At 46.9% G+C, this 21,934-nt stretch overlaps 3 protein-coding genes across 3 annotated transcripts; all 3 read right to left on the bottom strand.

Moving 5' to 3' along the window:
- Nucleotides 1-10,410: 10,410 nt before the first annotated feature.
- On the bottom strand, nucleotides 10,411-12,381 carry LOC132226798 (ribosomal protein S6 kinase beta-2-like). Its single transcript, XM_059681227.1, has 2 exons — nucleotides 12,354-12,381; nucleotides 10,411-12,099 (listed from the first exon to the last, which is right to left on the bottom strand). The coding sequence occupies exons 1-2, from the start codon at nucleotides 12,379-12,381 to the stop codon at nucleotides 10,862-10,864; spliced, it is 1,266 nt and encodes a 421-aa protein (XP_059537210.1). The 3' UTR covers nucleotides 10,411-10,861.
- Nucleotides 12,382-16,881: 4,500 nt separating this feature from the next.
- On the bottom strand, nucleotides 16,882-18,840 carry LOC132228679 (ribosomal protein S6 kinase beta-2-like). Its single transcript, XM_059685508.1, is given in 1 exon segment — nucleotides 16,882-18,840. A coding segment is annotated over 1 exon segment (1,449 nt). The 5' UTR covers nucleotides 18,346-18,840; the 3' UTR covers nucleotides 16,882-16,896.
- Nucleotides 18,841-19,480: 640 nt separating this feature from the next.
- On the bottom strand, nucleotides 19,481-21,166 carry LOC132228678 (ribosomal protein S6 kinase beta-2-like). The gene is given in 1 exon segment (XM_059685507.1): nucleotides 19,481-21,166. A coding segment is annotated over 1 exon segment (1,461 nt). The 5' UTR covers nucleotides 21,149-21,166; the 3' UTR covers nucleotides 19,481-19,687.
- Between the last annotated feature and the right edge of the window lie 768 nt (nucleotides 21,167-21,934).

Genomic DNA, 21,934 nt, shown 5'->3' with positions numbered 1-21,934 from the left:
TGCGGAGACAAAGAAACAGGTCACAAATGGCAGAAACGGAGGAAAGCAAACGACTGGATATAGAGTTCAAGGCCACGTTTATAAGGTTTTTCAAGAATTTTATGGAAACCGCCGATAAATTTAATGAGTCCCTCAATAAGTATAGTGAGACCATGGAGGACATGAAAAAGGACCAACTAGAAATTAAGCATACACTGACTGAAATAAAGAATAATTTACAGAGATCCAACAGCAGACAAGAGGATCCCAAGAATCAAGTCAAAGGTTTGAAATACAAAGAAACAAAAAATACCCAACTGAAAAAGAAAAAAGAAAAGAGATTCCAAAAATATGAAGATAGTGTAAGGAGCCTCTGGGACCACTTCAAGCGTACCAACATCAGAATTATAGGGGTACCAGAAGAAGAGAGAGGGCAAGATATTGAAAACCTATTTGAAGAAATAATGACAGAAAACTTCCCCCACCTGGTGAAAGAAATAGACTTACAAGTCCAGGAAGCGCAGAGAACCCCAAACAAAAGGAATCCAAAGAGGACCACACCAAGACACATCATCATTAAAATGCCAAGAGCAAAAGACAAAGAGAGAATCTTAAAAGCAGCAAGAGAAAGATAGTCAGTTACCTACAAGGGAGTACCCATACGACTGTCAGCTGATTTCTCAACAGAAACCATGCAGGCCAGAAGAGAGTGGCAAGAAATTTTCAAAGTGATCAATAGCAAGAACCTACAACCAAGATTACTTTATCCAGCAAAGCTATCATTCAGAATAGAAGGTCAGATAAAGAGCTTCACGGATAAGAAAAAGCTAAAGGAGTTCATCACCACCAAACCAGCATTATATGAAATGCTGAAAGGTATTCTTTAAGAAGAGGAAGAAGAAAAAGGAACTCTTACCATTTGCCACAGCATGGATGGAACTGGAGAGCGGATAAATACCACATGATCTCACTCATTTGTGGAATATAATGAACAACATAAACTGATGAACAAGGACTGATCCAGAGACGGAGAGGCATTGATTGGACTGTTGGGCTTTGGAGGGAGGGTAGGGGAGGGTGGGGGAAAGGGGGAAAGATCAACCAAAGGACTTACATGCAGGCATATAGGCCTAACCAATGGACAAGGACAACGGGGGGGGGGGGGGGGGGGTGAGGGCACGAGTGTGGGGGGGGGTAGAGGGTAACGTGGGGACAAAAAAAAAAAAAAGAAAAAAAATTAATTTAGAAAAGGCTAGAAAGTGGCAACCAATATTGCAGAGAAATATATATTTTGAAATTTTGGATTCTCTTTGTGCCATGGCAGGATACTTTATAACAATTTTTATTAGGATATCACGAGAAATTCTATATCGGGGAAAATAAAATCTGGCATTGCTCTTCAAAGTTAGCCATAATGTTCAAGAAGGCAAGAATCCTGAAACCCTTTGACTAACCTACCATGACTATTATATGTATAAGACTTAGTAGTATTTGTAGTGATATCAACAAGTCAAATCTTTTCTTGTCACCCAAAAAATAAACATGATGAAGTTTTTTCTGTTGTTGTTCTTTTGATAGGTACTTGTTTGTTGCAATTTTTGTTCTTTTTTTAAAATTATTTTTATTGATTTCAGAGAGGAGGGGAGGAGGAGACAGAAACATCAATGATGACAGAGAATCATTGACCAGCTGCCTCCTGGATGCCCCTGGAGGATCAAGCCAGCAACCTGGGTATGTGCCCTTGACCAGAATCAAACCCGGAACCCTTCAGTCCACAGTCCGATGCTCTATCCACTGAGCCAAACCAGCCCGAGTACATGATGAAGTTTAATGAGTATAACTGGGAACACCTGAATTTATATTTTTGGGATTTTTGTTGTTGTTTGATCAACTGAATAAATGCAGGATGTTGACAAACTTCCTGGCTACACACAGAGTGGTTTTTTGTTTCTGTTTTAGTTTTACATAATCTTTCAGAACTCAATACGAAGCAGTAGAGAGATGTAACTTCCAAAAAGACTGTAATGATAAAATGTTCATCCACATCAAGGAAGTAATAAATCCACTGAGCTTTGTATTGGCATAACCATTATAATTTCATTAACCAACTTGAGGAACAAATACGGGTGCATCTCTTATTTTTTGTAATTAAACTAGACCAGAACCCCAATACTTTAGATTAGCTGGAGGCATTCTGCCTCTCCAAGGACCTCACTTTTTACCCCCACTTAATTCGAGAACCCATGGACATTGTCCAGAGTAGCTGAACATATTTCTTAAATGCCTTCTGGACAGCAATCTGAAAATATGACCCACTCACCACCAGACCAGATTTCAGCTACCATATTTGTTGCTACATTCTGAAAACTGGTCTTGATATGTTCTTTTCACTCTTCAGTCCCTATTCACACACAGGCCACAGTGGTCCCTACTCCTAGACTTCCCCAAGTGATAGCTTTTTAGTTTGAGAACTAAATGTTCAGTGAGTCTTTCCAAAGCACTCATTGTACCCTGTTGTAAGATCTGGAGCAATTCCAGTTCCAAATATAGCCACAAAGCTAATTCAGAACCAGATTTTCCCTAAGAACCTCTGGTAACAAGCCAGACTCCCCAGTCTAAACTCATCCTGCCCTCCACCAATGAGAGCTATCTCTAACCATACAAGAAGTACTTATTCATGAGCTACTCTAAGAAAGGAGTGGAAGATTTTTAAGTTATCTTCCAATAGCCACCTGGTCTCCAAGGAATTACTTACTTATTCAAGCAACCTTTGATCTCTACATATTAAAAGGTATTGAAAGAATTGGGCCTTCATCAAGACATTGTGCCTGGCCAGTGTGACTCAGTGGTTAAGCGTCAACCTACGAACCAGACCACGGTTTAATTCTGGTCAAGGCACATGCCTGGGTTATGGGCTCAATCCCAAGTGTGGGCATACCCAAGGCAACCGATCAATGATTCTCTCTCATCATTGATGTTTCTATCTCTCTCTCCCTTCCTCTCTAAAATCAATAAAAATATCTTTTTTTTAAAAAAAGACATTTTTAAAAGTGATGTTATACAATACCCCAAGAGCAGTGGGTGGCTACTTACCCCGTATTTATTTAAGAAGAGCCGTAGAGTCTTCCCAGAACAAAGCTCTGCTTCAGTGACTCCCTTTACCGATGCGGAAAGATGAGAGGCCATGTTTAATGGCAGCTCCTCTTATAGCCACATCTGAATTTCAGTCTGGGTGCCACATTTAAGCATGGATCGTCTCAATTTAGAAATATATCAAACAAATCTAAATACATATATATGAAAGATCTAAACTACAATAATGACTCTATTGTTTGGGCGGGGGTCCATCCTGTCTCTTTGTAGAGTGACATAAACACATGTACTAAAGATATCTTTGGATGTTCAGTATTGCATTGTTAAAAATAAGAAAATTTCTGAAAATATGGCATCTATCAATAAAAGAACTGGCAGATTAAATTATGCTATATACATATGATAGACTACTATGCAGCTGTTAAAAAATAAAGCACATCTATTCTATGTGGAAAAAAATCTGGATATGATATATTATTTCTAGAAAAATAACCAAAAACAGTTAACAGGTTGTTTCTAGATAGAAAGACCACATTGAAAGGACAGAGAAATGGCTATATGAAGTAGTACCGATACAGACTTTTTGCTTTTCTCTTTATATCCTTCAAAACTATTTGAATGTTTTAGAAAGAACTTGTGCTAATTTTATTTTTAATTATGGAACATGTATGACTATAACCTAAAATTATTAAAATAATGTACAATTGCAAATTACTTTAACTATATAATTAAATTAAATATAACTTCATTTAAATAATTTAACAATAAATATTCATAATCTTGAATGTTTAATGTAAGGAGAGAAAAAAATTTTTTTTCCTCTACAGTTATAAGGAAACTAAAAAAGATTTTGCTAGGGATAAAAAGATAAATATTATCAAATCTAGAATAACTAGATGGTGGGGGCACCTAGAAATTAAATAAAGTAAGAAATAATGAGATGTTTTGACTGTCTACCTTGGGGAAAAGGTAGAGCTATCTTCAAATATGTAAAGTAGGGGAATTCCACTTTCTAGTAATGGAGGACTGGATGATTGGGACCAATCCTACACACGGGAAAACTAACAATACTAAACAAAATGGGAAAAGGACATTTTCCTGAAGTCATCTTAGAGCTAACAAAACCTTGAAGACTTAATGCTCTTAGGACCAGGCGACAATAGAGGCCCCCATAAAATACGTAGGTATAGTTCACTGCTGCACTTCATTCACTATGAAACAATGCAATTTGGAATAGTACCAGGCTTATTAATGAGGCATTTTGTAAGCTCCCAAATCTTGTATTTTACAAGAAGCATTTCAAGTGGGAAAGGCAAATCCAACCTAAAGTAAATGTCTATTCCAATGACAACAAACAGTGATAGAAGTGGTCTAATGCAGCGAGCCACATGCAGCTCTTTGGCCCCTTGAGTGTGGCCACGAAGTTTCAATCGCACTATACGGGTGCGCCAGCACATGGTATTTTGTGGAAGAGCCACAATCAAGGGGCCGCAGTTTGCCTACCACTGGTCTTGCTGGGGTCCAACCCCAGCAGGTCCAGGGGTCCCCAAAGGTGTGGACGGAGTCGGCGAAGAAGGAATGACACGGAGACAGCTTTCAGTTGATCAGCAGCCTGGCCAGGATCTCTAGCCAAGTTCTGGTTAGGATCTCCATCCAAGTTCTGGTGTTTATTGTCTTGTTACATCTGTATTTATTTTTTTATATATATATATATTTTATTGATTTTTTACAGAGAGGAAGGAAGAGAGATAGAGAGTTAGAAACATTGATGGGAGAGAAACATCCATCAGCCGCCTCCTGCACATCTCCTACTGGGGATGTGCCCGCAACCCAGGTACATGCCCTTGACCGGAATCGAACCTGGGACCTTTCAGTCTGCAGGCCGACGCTCTATCCACTGAGCCAAACCGGTTTCGGCTACATCTGTATTTATACCAGTTGATTTTAATCCTGTCAATTTCTATTGCAAAGGTTAGGGCATTTCTTATCTCCATTCCAGGGAGTAAAGATTATGTAGCTTAAGCATGATTGTTTGTAGCTAAAGTGATTAACTACCCTCCTGGCACTCAGTTAAGGGGTTTTAGCCCCTCCCTAACTTCAGGGAAAAATCCCTACCTGGGGAAACAACCTTTCTCCGAGAGGTGACCTTGGTTAAAACACATAGCACTAAGGGGAGCAAACATATTAAGAACAGTATGCCATTATACGCCAGATCTCTTGAAACATATGCTGTGCAGATGTTTCTTTCCTGCAGCGGCTGTGTCAAGCGGCAAGGATGGACCAGCTTCCAGCATGGTCTAATGGAATCAAGGCGACCAATTCCCTGGTCCTCCCCCCTTCCCCCCCAGGGAAAGGTACCACAACCAGAGCTCAGTGTTGGTCTCCACTGTTAAAGACTAGGCCCTCGGCAGTGGCTGCAGCCAGATCAGTTTCAGTGAGGGCAAGTCTCTGCTGCTGAGTCTATGAATAACCTTCATCCCCTTTACCACTAGAAATAGTCATGAGTGCCTTTCAATTTAATCAGGTTAGAAAACATATTCCAGAAAACAAGAACCAATTCAAAAAACTCATCTTTAAGATTCTGTTTCTCCAGAATCACTTCTAACACCAAAATCTTATCAACCAGGATTCAACCAGAGAAACAGAACCAGTAGCAGACATATATGGAGGGATTTATTGAAAGGAACTGAAGGAACTGGTTTGCACAATTGCGGGGGCCGGCTAAGCAAGTCCAATATCCATGGGGTAGGCCATCAGGAAGAGCAGGCGCTCACTCTTTATCGGAAGCTGCCATTTCCCCCTAGGAAATGTTAGTTCTACTCCCAAGGCCTTTCGACTGACTGGATCAGATTACCCATGCCATCAAGGATAATTTCCTTCACTTAAGGTCAACTGATTGTACACATTAATCACATCTACAAAATGCCCTCACAGCAATTCCTAGAATAGTGTTTGAACAACTGGGGACTATAACCTAGCCAAGTTGACACATAAAACTATTATTCCTATCAAATCAGAAACTTGGGGCCGGAGGGTAGTGCCAAGCAACCTATACTCAAAACCCTTCAGTGATTCTGATGCTCCTTCAATTTTGAGAACCACTAGAGACCAAATCAACAGGGAAGAATAGATGTTGGGAGTCAACCACAATGTTTTATTACAATTAGTCAGAATCTGTTGCTGAGAATTAAATAATCTTAGGAGATTCACCAAACATACGAAGTTTTTCATAGCAAACAAAATGGCTCTAGTAAATTGGGCAGAAAAGGAATTTATTAACATATATATCAAATACTTCACAGAGTAATGGAAAGGCTGGCAAACCAGGCTTAGGACGAGGCAGGTTTTCAGGTATGGACACCCCAGGCAGCCCACAACTCAGGTGAGACGTACAACACACAGCAGCTCTCCAGTTCAAATGTCTCCTTTGGAACCACCACTGAAATAATCACTTAATTGTCCTCAGGACTTTGTGCCACTACCACCAAAGACCTGGAGGGAGAAGTCTCTGATTGACAAAATTTAGTCACATGACCAGACCCTCCCTGCAAGTGATAGCATTATAATAACCTCGTTATTATTTAACAGAAAAGAAGCAAAGGGGAGGCTATATAATATAGGTATGCCATTTATACAGCTTTGTCAGGAAGCTGCAGTTAGTATTTCCCATGTTGGTTCCTTGCAGACTGCTCGGGGAAGGGACTGGACAATAGTCACATGCCCAGAAAGGTCTGGGTGACATGGGAAGATGCTTACATCAGTCACACCTGGAAGAGTCAGTGGCCAGAATAGGCTTGGCCAATGCAAGGGCTTGAAATCTGAGATATTGAACTCCTCAACAAAAAAGCACTCTCTCTTGTTAGCACCTGACTCCTGGCTTGCGGGACTCATTGGCTGTGCATTTGCCCCCGTAGCCCACAGTCAAATGGACTCCACAGCCATGTGGATCCAACACGCAATAGACTGATGGACTGGAGCTAGCCTGATGCTCTGCCAGAGTTAGTGCCATCATGGAATAGAAACTCTGACACTGGCACTGCTTTTAGCTCGACTGAACTCCCCTCCACCCCTGCCACGCCCCTGCTTATTTTCCAAGAATGGTTTAAATGCCGGGGTCCAACCCCAGCAGGTCCAGGGGTCCCCAAAGGTGTGGACGGAGTCGGCGAAGAAGGAATGACACGGAGACAGCGTTCAGTTGATCAGCAGCCTAGCCAGGATCTCCAGCCAAGTTCTGGTCTTGATCTCCAGAGAGGCTCTGCTTCGAATCTCCAGCGAGGTTCTGTAGCCATGTTCCCTCGCTAGGTTCTCCAGCCAGGTTCTGTCCAGGCTCTCCAGTCAGGTTCAGTGTCCAGGTTCCAGTCAGGTTCTCCTGCCAATCTCTGTAGTCAGGTTCAGTCCAGGATCCCTTGCCATGTTCTCCCACTAGGCTCTGTCTCTAGGCTCCGAGGCCAGTCCCTCTCCAGGATCCTCCGGCATGCTCTCGCCAGCGAAGTTCTTCTGTCCCTAGAGAACGTTCTGTGTAGGTTCTGTGCCTAGGCTCTGTCTCTCTTGGTCCTGTCTTCCAAGCCCCTGTGTTCTCAGTTCTGTCTTATAAGTTCTGTGTTCTTGGCTCTCTTCTTAAGTTCTGTCTGTCTCTGTCTTGTTACATCTGTATTTATACCAGTTGATTCAATCCTATCAATCTCTATTACAAAGGTTAGGGCATTTCTTATCTCCATTCCAGGGAGAAAAGATTATGTAGTTTAAGCATGATTGTTCGTAGTTAAAGGGATTAATTACCCGCCTGGCACTTAGTTGAGGGGTTTTATTCCCTCCCTAACTTCAGGGGAAAATCCCTACCTGGGGATTCAACCTTTCTAGGAGAGGTGACCTTGGTTAAAACACAGCGCCAAGAAGGTGAGCAAACATATTAAGAGCCGTATGCCATATATGCCAGGTCCCTTGAAACAGCAAGGATGGACCGGCTCCTGGCAAATTCCCCCTTTTTTATTTTTTAAAAGCAAGCATTAAAAAGAAAAACCTCAAATGCTCTCTTATATCCATTTTAAGAGTAGGATTGGCGCTTTCCGCTATTACCTGAGTCCTGATCTATCATCCCAGGGAGAGCTTGCCAATCCTGCACTTTCCCAGGGTAGAAAGGCTGCAGTGGGGTTAAGGATAAGGCTCCTTGGGCCTACCTTCTCCCATGCCATTACATTTACCTTTCCTTCCTCAGAAAAGCATGGACATACTTCTTGTATAAAACGTTCTGTCTGACTGGGAGTAACCTTAATTCCTCTGCTAGCAAGCACATATGTTAAAAGATCAATACAGAGTCTTTTTTCTTTAGACTCAGTATGGCACATCTTCTTAATCTAAAGATCAATACAGAGTCTTCTTTTCTTTGGACTCAGTATGGCACATCTTCTTAATCTAAAGATCAATACAGAGTCTTCTTTCTTTGGACTCAGTATGACACATCTTCTCAATCTAAGAATCAATACAGAGTCTTCTTTCTTTGGACTCAGTATGGCACATCTTCTCAATCTAAGTTCTGTACTATCCACCTTCTTACCCTACTTATCCTCTATAGGGGGGTCTGTAGCACCCTGGTGGAGTCCTATCCGTCCCGAGTGTGGGGTTCTCAATGGGGGGGGCTTACCTAAGGGAATCCTGTTCCAGGGGTTCCCAAAGGTGTGGACGGAGTCGGCAAAGACTATCCACCCTTTTCCTATGGCAGTATTGGAGGGACCCAGCCTGGCTGGCCTGTCGGGAAGGGTTGGTGTAAGTGGGATGTCTGTGGATTTGGGGAGGAAAGGACCATATGCCGGGGTCCAGCCCCAGCAGGTCCAGGGGTTCCCAAAGGCGTAGACGGAGTCGGTGAAGAAGGAATGGTCTCGATCTCCAGAGAGGTTCTGCTTCGGATCTCCAGCCAGGTTCTGTGGCCAGGTCCTGGTCAGGTTCTCTTGCCAATCTCCGCAGTCAGGTTCAGTCCAGGATCCCTGCCATGTTCTCCCGCTAGGCTCTGTCTCTAGGCTCCGAGGCCAGTCCCTGTCCAGGATCCTCCGGCATGCTCTCGCCAGCGAAGTTCTTCTGTCTCTAGAGAACGTTCTGTGTAGGTTCTGTGCCTAGGCTCTGTCTCTCTTGGTCCTGTCTTCCAAGCCCTGTGTCCTTAGTTCTGTGTTCTGAGTTCTGAGTTCTTGGCTCTCTTCTTAAGTTCTGTCTGTCTCTGTCTTGTTACATCTGTATTTATACCAGTTGATTCAATCCTATCAATCTCTATTACAAAGGTTAGGGCATTTCTTATCTCCATTCCAGGGAGAAAAGATTATGTAGTTTAAGCATGATTGTTCGTAGTTAAAGGGATTAATTACCCGCCTGGCACTTAGTTGAGGGGTTTTATTCCCTCCCTAACTTCAGGGGAAAATCCCTACCTGGGGATTCAACCTTTCTAGGAGAGGTGACCTTGGTTAAAACACAGCGCCAAGAAGGTGAGCAAACATATTAAGAGCCGTATGCCATATATGCCAGGTCCCTTGAAACAGCAAGGATGGACCGGCTCCTGGCAGGTTTAAAGACAATGAGACTTTGCAAACGCAGGGTTATAATTCCATGCAAATAAAGCTTTCTACCACATCTCAACCTCCCATGGGGGCCTCCAGAAATTCTTATTCCAGCGCTACCCCAAGAACCCCAGTCCCCCTAGCAACAAAATTCCACCCACCCAACCCTCCAGCAACACAATGGGCAGGAAGAAATAATATTTGCCCTTTTTCTGTAAGGAGCTCAGAGTAGTAAGAAAGACCTATACTGCCATAGCCGGTTTGGCTCAGTGGATTGAGCCTTGGCCTGCAAACTGAAGGGTCCCAAGTTCCATTCTGGTCAAGGGCATGTACCTAGGTTGTGGGCACATCCCCAGTGGGGGGGTGCAGGAGGCAGCTGATCATTGTTTATAAACGATGATTCTAACTATCTCACAACCTTCCTCTCTGTAAAAAATAAATAAAATATATTTTAAAAAACGAAAAGACCTATACAGAAAAGAAATTACAGTGCAACATACTGAGTACAATAGTAAAAGTGTGTACCATGTGTATGGAAGAGCAATCGATAAATTGAAGCCGGTTTTACCCTAGCCGGTTTGGCTCAGTGGAGAGAGCATCAGCCTGTGGACTGAAGCGTCCCGGGTTCCATCTGGTCAAGGGCACATGCCTGGGTTGCAGGATCAATCCCCAGTTCCAGTATGGGGCATGCAGGAGGCATCGGGTCAGTTGTTCTCATCATTGATGTTTCTTCTTTTAAAAATTTTTTTTATTTTGTTTTATTTATTTATTTTTTATTATTATTTATTTGTTTTTGCCATGATCTGATCCTTTATTCTGCAAGCACACAGATCAGCGGTGGAAGGCCCTCCCCCGCAGCCAGCCCCCGCTCATGAATCAGGGGCATGGCCACTCCCAACAGAGACAGGCTCTCACACACACTCACTCCTGGACCCCAATGTCCCCTGGGGTGCTTCTTGGCCCGCAGGCAGGAGCCTCGGCAGCTGGCTTCATCCCTGCCCATCCTCCTAGTGCCCAGGGTGCCCATGGCCCCTCTGGGACTTCCTTCTCCCTGAGGGGGGTCGGATGGGGAGGGGGACAGTGCTCCAGGGTGGTGGTGGCGGTGCTGGCAGGAGAGGAGGTAGAGGGGGCTCCATGGGCTCTGGTGGGGCGGGACTGGGCCAGAACCCCTCAAAGAGTGAGAACTTCAGGGGGCGGATGGGGGTCCGGGGGCTGCTGTTGAGGCGCCTGGGGGAGCGCAGCTCCGGCTAGAAGAAGCAGCCCTCCTTGATGCCGTCCAGGACGGAGGGCGCCACGTACGTGAAGCCCAGGAAGGCCTGGTTGGCGCTCTCGCTGAGGGCCGTGTCATCCGGACTGTCCACTGGTGCCTGCCGCGTGAAGCGGGTGTCAAACTGGCTCACGTCCTCCTCTGATTGCAGACAGGGCCTGAAAGGGGGGTCCACGCGGCAGGCCAGGAGATCATCCCAATGAATGTGCCGGAAAAAGGGGTGCCTCTGTACATCCGCAGCGTCCCCTGGGCCACCCCCGATCCGTTGGCTGGGATTCAGCTTCAGAAACTTTTGCACGAGGTCCCGGGCATCCGGGGTGAGGTAAAGGGGCAGCCTCAGCTTCCCTTTGATGATCTTGTCCATGGTTTTCTTCCGATTCTCTGCAGTGAAGGGTGGCGATCCAGTGAGCATCTCGTACATCAGGACGCCCAGGCTCCACCAGTCCACCGCCCGGTTGTGGCCGCAGCCCACCACAATCTCAGGGGCCATGTACTCAGTGGTGCCACAGAAGGTGTGGGTGACAGCACCCTCGTGAATGGACTCCTTGCAGAGCCCGAAGTCCATCAGTTTGATGTGGCCTTGGCTGTTGAGCATGATGTTCTCAGGTTTGAGGTCCCGATAGATGATGCCTTGGGAGTGGAGGTGGCCCAGGGCCAGTGTGATCTCTGCCAGGTAGAAACAGGCCACGTCTTCCAGCAAGATGCCCTCTCGCTGCAAGTGTGTGAAGAGGTCGCCACCACTGAGGTACTCGAGGACGAGGTAGAGTTTGCCCCTGGTCTGGAAGGCATAGGCCAGCTCCACAATGAAGGGGTGCTTCACCGACTCCAGAATGCGTCTTTCAGCCCAGGTGTGCGCCACGTTCTTGGCGCTACGCACAATCTGGTCCTTCCTCAGGACCTTCATGGCATATATTTTGCCCAAGTTGGTGCCCTGCACCTTTCGCACCTGGAACACCTTGCCATAGCCCCCCGTGCCCAGCACACGCAGCAGCTCAAAGCAGTGGGGCCCAAGGCGCTCGGGGCCCGGGTTCACACTGGTCTTGGTCAGCTCCACCTCCTCACAGTGCCTCAAGGGCTCCAAGGCAGCCTTCCTCAAGTCGGCGAGGGGACAGGCATCCACAGGGCTGAGCTCTGGCAAGCCCTCGCTGCCCTCCTCGGTCTCCACGTCCAGGTCCAGGTCCAATGTGGCCGCCAGGGCGGATAAGGCCCCAAGGGACTCTCGGTGCGGACCAGCAGCTCAGTGACTGACAGCCCGGCCGGGCCTCAGTGGTATCTCTCCGCGAAGTCGATGGCGGCCCGCCGATGACACAAGCACACCCGGGTATCTGGGGCCTGCTCCTTTGAGTGAGTCCCTGAAGCACGTCTCCAAGAAGAGTCTCCCAAGCCAGTCTCCTACCAGTGAAATGCTTAGTAACGTGAGCCTGGCCTATTTATACCACTAGGAGGGGGAATCTCTTTAAGACCTCACTCACCATAGGTTCCTCCCTGGAGGTGGGACATGTGGGCCAGGGTGGGGATAGGAGGAAGTTCAGAAATCTGGTTGGTGGGATCTCCTCTTACTCCTGCAGGCCAGGAGGGATTAACCTTGGTTAAATGCATCATCTGATTGGCTCCTTGGTAATCATCCCATTGGATTTCTCCACACCCTTTAATCCCATTTTTGCTGAGGAAGAAACTGAAATTAAATGTAAAATCTTAAAAAAAAAAAAAAAAAATGTAAAATCTTGCCCTGGCTGATTTGTCTCAGTGGATAGAGCACCAGCCTGTGGACTAAAGGGTCCCGGGTTTGACTCAGGCCAAGGCCACATACCAGGGTTGTGGGTTTAATACTCAGTGGGGGTGTGCAGAAGGCAGCTAATCAATGTTTCTCTCTAATGGATGATTCTTTTTTTTTTTTTTTATTGCTTAAAGTATTACCAGGGGTATTACATATGTGTCTTTTGGTCCCCCCCCACACCCCGCCCTTGACTATCCCCTGGTCTCCCCCACCCCCCAGCGTCCCATGTCCATTGATTATGCATATAGGCATGCATACAAGTCCTTCGGTTAATCTCTTATACCCCTCCCTCCTGCCCCCCACCTTTCCCCGGCCTTCCCGTTGCATTTTGACAATCTCTTCGAGGCAGCTCTGCCTCTGTATCTATTACTGTTCAAAAGTTTATAATGGTCTCTATTATCCATGAATGAGTGAGATCATGTGGTATTTTTCCTTCATTGACTGGCTTATTTCACTTAGCATAATGCTCTCCAGTTCCATCCATGCCGTTGCAAATGGTAGGAGTTCCTTCCTTTTTACAGCAGCATAGTATTCCATCGTGTAGATGTACCCCAGTTTTCTAATCCACTCATCTACTGATGGGCACTTAGGCTGTTTCCAGATCTTAGCTATGGTGAATTGTGCTGCTATGAACATATGGGTGCATATATCCTTTCTGATTGGTGTTTCTTGCTTCCTGGGATATATTCCTAGAAGTGGGATCACAGGGTCAAATGGGAGTTCCATTTTTAGTTTTTTGAGGAAACACCATACTGTCTTCCATAGTGGCTGCACCAGTCTGCATTCCCACCAGCAGTGCACGAAGTGTTCCTTCTTCTCCACATCCTCTCCAGCACTTGTCGTTTGTTGATTTGTTGATGACAGCCAGTCTGACAGGTGTGAGATGGTACCTCATTGTTGTTTTGATTTGCATCTTTTGGATGATTAGTGACTTTGAGCATGTTTTCATATGTCTCTTGGCTTTCTGAATGTCCTGTTTTGAAAGGTGTCTATTTAGGTCCTTTGCCCATTTTTTGATTGGATTGTTTATCTTCCTTTTGTTAAGTTGTATGAGTTCCCTATAAATTTTGGAGATTAGGCCCTTATCAGATATGACATTGGCAAATATGTTTTCCCACACAGTGGGTTTTCTTGTTGTTTTGTTGATGGTTTCTTTTGCTGTGCAGAAGCTTTTTATTTTGAAGTAGTCCCATTTGTTCATTTTCTCTTTAGTTTCAAGTGCCCTAGGAGCTGTATCAGTGAAGAAATTGCTTCGGCATATGTCTGAGATTTTGTTGCCTTTGGATTCTTCTAGAATTTTTATGGTTTCCTGTCGTACATTTAAGTCCTTTATCCATTTTGAGTTTATTTTTGTGTATGGTGTAAGTTGGTGGTCTAGTTTCATTTTCTTGCATATATCTGCCAATTTTCCCCACACCATTTATTGAAGAGACTATCCTGGCTCCATTGTATGTTCTTGCCTCCTTTGTCAAATATTAATTGCGCATATTGGTTCAGGCCTATTTCTGGGCTCTCTATTCTATTCCATTGATCTATATGTCTGTTCTTGTGCCAGTACCAGGCGGTTTTGAGAACAGTGGCTTTGTAATACATCTTGATATCTGGTATTGAGATCCCACCTACTTTGTTCTTTCTCAGGATTGCTGCAGCTATTCGGGGTCTTTTTTTATTCCAGATGAATTTTTGGAGAGTTCGTTCTAGATCTGTGAAGTATGCCATTGGTATTTTAATGGGAAGTGCGTTGAATTTATAGATTGCTTTGGGTAGTATGGACATTTTAATGATGTTGATCCTACCAATCCATGAACACGGTATGTTCTTCCATCTGTTTATGTCTTCCTCTATCTCTTTTTTCAACGTCCTGTAGTTTTCTGAGTAGAGGTCTTTTACCTCTTTAGTTAAGTTTATTCCTAGGTAGCTTAATTTTTTTGGTGCGATGGTAAATGGGGTTGTTTTTGTAATCTCTCTTTCTGAAAGTTCACTATTGTTGTATAGAAATGCCATAGATTTCTTGGCGTTAATTTTGTATCCTGCTACATTGCCAAATTCATGTATTAAGTCTAGTAGTTTCCTGATGGAGTCTCTAGGGTTTTGTATGTATAATATCATGTCGTCTGCAAATAAGGACAGTTTTACTTCCTCTTTTCCAGTTTGGATGCCTTTTATTTCTTCTTGTTGTCGAATTGCAATGGCTAATACTTCCAGTACTATGTTGAACGGGAGTGGTGAGAGCGGGCATCCCTGTCTTGTTCCTGTTCTTAGGGGAAATGGTGTTAGTTTTTGTCCATTGAGTATGATGTTGGCTGTGGGCCTGTCATATATGGCTTTTATTATGTTGAGGTATGATCCTTCTACTCCCACCTTGCTGAGAGTTTTTATCAAAAATGGGTGTTGGATTTTGTCAAATGCTTTTTCTGCATCAATTGATATGACCATGTGGTTTTTTTCCTTCGATTTGTTTATGTGATGTATCACGTTTATTGATTTGCGGATATTGTACCATCCTTGCATCCCTGGGATAAATCTTACTTGGTCATGGTGTATGATCTTTCTGATGTACTGCTGGATCGATTTGCTAAGATTTTGTTGAGGATTTTGGCATCTATGTTCATGAGGGATATTGGCCTGTAATTCTCTTTCATTGTGTTGTCTTTACCTGGTTTTGGTATTAGGGTGATGCTGGCTTCATAGAATGAGCTTGGAAGTGTTCCTTCCTCCTGAATTTTTTGTAGTAGTCTGAGGAGGATAGGTTTTAGTTCTTCCTTGAATGTTTGGTAAAATTCCCCTGTGAAGCCGTCTGGTCCTGGGCTTTTGTTTGCTGGTAGCTTTTTGATGACTGCTTCAATTTCTTCCATAGTTATTGGCCTATTGAGATGTTTAGATTCTTCCTGATTGAGTTTTGGAATGTTGTATTTTTCTAGGAATTTGTCCATTTCCTCCAGGTTGTCTAGTTTGTTGGAGTAGAGCTGTCCATAGTATTTTTTAACAATCATTTGTATTTCTGCGGGTTCTGTTGTTATTTCGCCCCTATTGTTTCTGATTTTGTTTATTTGGGTCCTCTCTCTTTGCTTCTTGGTGAGCCTGGCTAGAGGTTTGTCAATCTTGTTTATCCTTTCGAAGAACCAGCTCTTGGTTTCAATGATTTTCTGTATTATTTTTTTGTCTCTATGTTATTTATTTCTGCTCTAATCTTTATTATCTCCTTCCTTCTGCTCACTCTGGGGTTTTTTTGCTGCTCTCTTTCTAATTCTTTGAGTTGTAGAGTTAGATGATTTACTACCATTTTTTCTTGTTTTTTTGAGATAGGCCTGTAGAACTATAAACTTCCCTCTCAGGATTGCTTTCATTGCGTCCCATAGGTTTTGGATTGTTGTGTTTTCATTGTCATTAGTTTCCAGGATGTTTTTAATTTCTTCTTTGATCTCATTGGTAACCCAATCAATACTTAATAACATGCTATTCAGCTTCCAAGTGTTTGAGTATTTGGGGTTGTTTTTATTGTAGTTTATTTATATTATTATGCCATCGTGGTCTTAGAAGATGCTTGGTATGATTTCAATCTTCTTGAATTTGGGGAGACTTTGTTTGTGACCCAATATGTGGTCTGTTTTTGAATCTGTTAATGGATGATTCTAACTCTCTATCCCTCTGCCTTCCTCTCTGTAAAAATTCAATAAAATATATTTTAAAAAACGAAAAGACCTATACTGAAAAGTAGTTACAGTGCAACATACTGAGCACAATAGTAAAAGTGTGTACCATGTGTATGGAAGAGCAATCGATAAATTGAAGCCGGTTTTACCCTAGCCGGTTTGGCTCAGTGGAGAGAGCATCAGCCTGTGGACTGAAGCGTCCCGGGTTCCATCTGGTCAAGGGCACATGCCTGGGTTGCAGGATCAATCCCCAGTTCCAGTATGGGGCATGCAGGAGGCATCGGGTCAGTTGTTCTCATCATTGATGTTTCTTTTTTTAAAAAAATTTTTTATTTTGTTTTATTTATTTATTATTATTTATTTGTTTGTTTTTGCCATGATCTGATCCTTTATTCTGCAAGCACACAGATCAGCGGTGGAAGGCCCTCCCCCGCAGCCAGCCCCCGCTCATGAATCAGGGGCATGGCCACTCCCAACAGAGACAGGCGCTCACACACACTCACTCCTGGACCCCAATGTCCCCTGGGGTGCTTCTTGGCCCGCAGGCAGGAGCCTCGGCAGCTGGCTTCATCCCTGCCCATCCTCTTAGTGCCCAGGGTGCCCATGGCCCCTCTGGGACTTCCTTCTCCCTGAGGGGGGTCGGATGGGGAGGGGGACAGTGCTCCAGGGTGGTGGTGGCGGTGCTGGCAGGAGAGGAGGTAGAGGGGGCTCCATGGGCTCTAGTGGGGCGGGACTGGGCCAGAACCCCTCAAAGAGTGAGAACTTCAGGGGGCGGATGAGGGTCCGGGGGCTGCTGTTGAGGCGCCTGGGGGAGCGCAGCTCGGGCTAGAAGGAGAAGCCCTCCTTGTTGCCGTCCAAGACGGAGGGCGCCACGTACGTGAAGCCCAGGAAGGCCTGGTTGGCGCTCTCGCTGAGGGCCGTGTCATCCGGACTGTCCACTGGTGCCTGCCGCGTGAAGCGGGTGTCAAACTGGCTCACGTCCTCCTCTGATTGCAGACAGGGCCTGAAAGGAGGGTCCACGCGGCAGGCCAGGAGATCATCCCAATGAATGTGCCGGAAAAAGGGGTGCCTCTGTACATCCGCAGCGTCCCCTGGGCCACCCCCGATCCGTTGGCTGGGATTCAGCTTCAGAAACTTTTGGACGAGGTCCCGGGCATCCGGGGTGAGGTAAAGGGGCAGCCTCAGCTTCCCTTTGATGATCTTGTCCATGGTTTTCTTCCGATTCTCTGCAATGAAGGGTGGCGATCCAGTGAGCATCTCGTACATCAGGACGCCCAGGCTCCACCAGTCCACAGCCCGGTTGTGGCCGCGGTGCACCACAATCTCAGGGGCCATGTACTTAATGGTGCCACAGAAGGTGTGGGTGACAGCACCCTCGTGAATGGACTCCTTGCAGAGTCCGAAGTCCGTCAGTTTGATGTGGCCCTGGCTGTTGAGCATGATGTTCTTGGGTTTGAGGTCCCGATAGATGATGCCTTGGGAGTGGAGGTGGCCCAGGGCCAGTGTGATCTCTGCCAGGTAGAAACAGGCCACGTCTTCCAGCAAGATGCCCTCTCGCTGCAAGTGTGTGAAGAGGTCGCCGCCACTGAGGTACTCGAGGACGAGGTAGAGTTTGCCCCTGGTCTGGAAGGCATAGGCCAGCTCCACAATGAAGGGGTGCTTCACCGACTCCAGAATGCGTCTTTCAGCCCGGGTGTGCGCCACGTCCTTGGCGCTGCGCACAATCTGGTCCTTCCTCAGGACCTTCATGGCATATATTTTGCCCAAGTTGGTGCCCTGCACCTTTCGCACCTGGAACACCTTGCCATAGCTCCCCTTGCCCAGCACACGCAGCAGCTCAAAGCAGTGGGGCCCAAGGCGCTCGGGGCCCGGGTTCACACTGGTCTTGGTCAGCTCCACCTCCTCACAGTGCCTCACGGGCTCCAAGGCAGCCTTCCTCAAGTCGGCAAGGGGACACGCGTCCACAGGGCTGAGCTCTGGCAAGCCCTCGCTTCTTTCCTTGGTCTCCATGACCAGGTCCAATGTGGCCGCCATGGCGGATAAGGCCCCAAGGGACTCTCGGTGCGGACCAGCAGCTCAGTGACTGACAGCCCGGCCGGGCCTCAGTGGTATCTCTCCGCGAAGTCGATGGCGGCCCGCCGATGACACAAGCACACCCGGGTATCTGGGGCCTGCTCCTTTGAGTGAGTCCCTGAAGCACGTCTCCAAGAAGAGTCTCCCAAGCCAGTCTCCTACCAGTGAAATGCTTAGTAACGTGAGCCTGGCCTATTTATACCACTAGGAGGGGGAATCTCTTTAAGACCTCACTCACCATAGGTTCCTCCCTGGAGGTGGGACATGTGGGCCAGGGTGGGGATAGGAGGAAGTTCAGAAATCTGGTTGGTGGGATCTCCTCTTACTCCTGCAGGCCAGGAGGGATTAACCTTGGTTAAATGCATCATCTGATTGGCTCCTTGGTAATCATCCCATTGGATTTCTCCACACCCTTTAATCCCATTTTTGCTGAGGAAGAAACTGAAATTAAATGTAAAATCTTAAAAAAAAAAAAAAATGTAAAATCTTGCCCTGGCTGATTTGTCTCAGTGGATAGAGCACCAGCCTGTGGACTAAAGGGTCCCGGGTTCGGTTCAGGTCAAGGCCACATACCAGGGTTGTGGGTTTAATACTCAGTGGGGGTGTGAAGAAGGCAGCTGATCAGTGTTTCTCTAAATCAATTATTCTAACTCTCTATCCCTCTCCCTTCCTCTCTGTAAAAAAATCAATAAAATATATTTTAAAAAACGAAAAGACCTATACTGAAAAGAAATTACAGTGCAACATACTGAGTACAATAGTAAAAGTGTGTACCATGTGTATGGAAGAGCAATCGATAAATTGAAGCCGGTTTTACCCTAGCCGGTTTGGCTCAGTGGAGAGAGCATCAGCCTGTGGACTGAATCGTCCCGGGTTCCATCTGGTCAAGGGCATATGCCTGGGTTGCAGGATCAATCCCCAGTTCCAGTATGGGGTGTGCAGGAGGAAGCGGGTCAGTGATTCTCATCATTGATGTTTCTTTTTTAAAAAAAAAAATTTTTAATTTGTTTTATTTATTTATTTATTTATTTATTTATTTATTTATTTATTTATTTATAGTTATTTATTTATTTATTTATTTATTTATTTATGCCATGATCTGATCCTTTATTCTGCAAGCACACAGATCAGCGGTGGAAGGCCCTCCCCCGCAGCCAGCCCCCGCTCATGAATCAGGGGCATGGCCACTCCCAACAGAGACAGGCTCTCACACACACTCACTCCTGGACCCCAATGTCCCCTGGGGTGCTTCTTGGCCCGCAGGCAGGAGCCTCGGCAGCTGGCTTCATCCCTGCCCATCCTCCTAGTGCCCAGGGTGCCCATGGCCCCTCTGGGACTTCCTTCTCCCTGAGGGGGGTCGGATGGGGAGGGGGACAGTGCTCCAGGGTGGTGGTGGCGGTGCTGGCAGGAGAGGAGGTAGACGGGGCTCCATGGGCTCTGGTGGGGCGGGACTGGGCCAGAACCCCTCAAAGGGTGAGAACTTCAGGGGGCAGATGGGGGTCCGGGGGCTGCTGTTGAGGCGCCTGGGGGAGCGCAGCTCCGGCTAGAAGAAGAAGCCCTCCTTGATGCTGTCCAAGACGGAGGGCGCCACGTACGTGAAGCCCAGGAAGGCCTGGTTGGCGCTCTCGCTGAGGGCCGTGTCATCCGGACTGTCCACTGGTGCCTGCCGCGTGAAGCGGGTGTCAAACTGGCTCACGTCCTCCTCTGATTGCAGACAGGGCCTGAAAGGGGGGTCCACGCGGCAGGCCAGGAGATCATCCCAATGAATGTGCCGGAAAAAGGGGTGCCTCTGTACATCCGCAGCGTCCCCTGGGCCACCCCCGATCCGTTGGCTGGGATTCAGCTTCAGAAACTTTTGGACGAGGTCCCGGGCATCCGGGGTGAGGTAAAGGGGCAGCCTCAGCTTCCCTTTGATGATCTTGTCCATGGTTTTCTTCCGATTCTCTGCAGTGAAGGGTGGCGATCCAGTGAGCATCTCGTACATCAGGACGCCCAGGCTCCACCAGTCCACAGCCCGGTTGTGGCCGCAGCGCACCACAATCTCAGGGGCCATGTACTCAGTGGTGCCACAGAAGGTGTGGGTGACAGCACCCTCGTGAATGGACTCCTTGCAGAGTCCGAAGTCCGTCAGTTTGATGTGGCCCTGGCTGTTGAGCATGATGTTCTCAGGTTTGAGGTCCCGGTAGATGATGCCTTGGGAGTGGAGGTGGCCCAGGGCCAGTGTGATCTCTGCCAGGTAGAAACAGGCCGCGTCTTCCAGCAAGATGCCCTCTCGCTGCAAGTGTGTGAAGAGGTCGCCGCCACTGAGGTACTCGAGGACGAGGTAGAGTTTGCCCCTGGTCTGGAAGGCATAGGCCAGCTCCACAATGAAGGGGTGCTTCACCGACTCCAGAATGCGTCTTTCAGCCCGGGTGTGCGCCACGTCCTTGGCGCTGCGCACAATCTGGTCCTTCCTCAGGACCTTCATGGCATATATTTTGCCCAAGTTGGTGCCCTGCACCTTTCGCACCTGGAACACCTTGCCATAGCCCCCCGTGCCCAGCACACGCAGCAGCTCAAAGCAGTGGGGCCCAAGGCGCTCGGGGCCCGGGTTCACACTGGTCTTGGTCAGCTCCACCTCCTCACAGTGCCTCAAGGGCTCCAAGGCAGCCTTCCTCAAGTCGGCGAGGGGACAGGCATCCACAGGGCTGAGCTCTGGCAAGCCCTCGCTGCCCTCCTCGGTCTCCACGTCCAGGTCCAGGTCCAGGTCCAATGCGGCCGCCATGGAGGCGCCGGCCCGCCGGCCCCTCGGTGCGGACCAGCAGCTCAGTGACTGACAGCCCGGCCAGGCCTCAGTGGTATCTCTCCGCGATGTAGATGGCGGCCGGCCAATGACACAAGCACACCCGGGTATCTGGGGCCTGCTCCTTTGAGTGAGTCCCTGAAGCACGTCTCCAAGAAGAGTCTCCCAAGCCAGTCTCCTACCAGTGAAATGCTTAGTAACGTGAGCCTGGCCTATTTATACCACTAGGAGGGGGAATCTCTTTAAGACCTCACTCACCATAGGTTCCTCCCTGGAGGTGGGACATGTGGGCCAGGGTGGGGATAGGAGGAAGTTCAGAAATCTGGTTGGTGGGATCTCCTCTTACTCCTGCAGGCCAGGAGGGATTACCTTTGGTTAAATGCATCATCTGATTAGCACCTTGGTAATCATCCCTTTGGATTTCTCCACACCCTTTAATCCCATTTTTGCTGAGGAAGAAACTGAAATTAAAAGTAAAATCTTGCCCTGGCTGATTTGTCTCAGTGGATAGAGCACCAGCCTGTGGACTAAAGGGTCCCGGGTTCGATTCAGGTCAAGGTCACATACCAGGGTTGTGGGTTTAATACTCAGTGGGGGTGTGCAGAAGGCAGCTGATCAATGTTTCTCTCTAATGGATGATTCTTTTTTTTTTTTTATTGCTTAAAGTATTACCAGGGGTATTACATATGTGTCTTTTGGTCCCCCCCCACACCCCGCCCTTGACTATCCCCTGGTCTCCCCCACCCCCCAGCGTCCCATGTCCATTGA

The sequence above is a fragment of the Myotis daubentonii genome, chromosome 2 (assembly GCF_963259705.1).
Source record: "Myotis daubentonii chromosome 2, mMyoDau2.1, whole genome shotgun sequence".
NCBI classification, from domain to species: domain Eukaryota; kingdom Metazoa; phylum Chordata; class Mammalia; order Chiroptera; family Vespertilionidae; genus Myotis; species Myotis daubentonii.
This window is presented reverse-complemented; position numbering and strand designations above follow the sequence as displayed.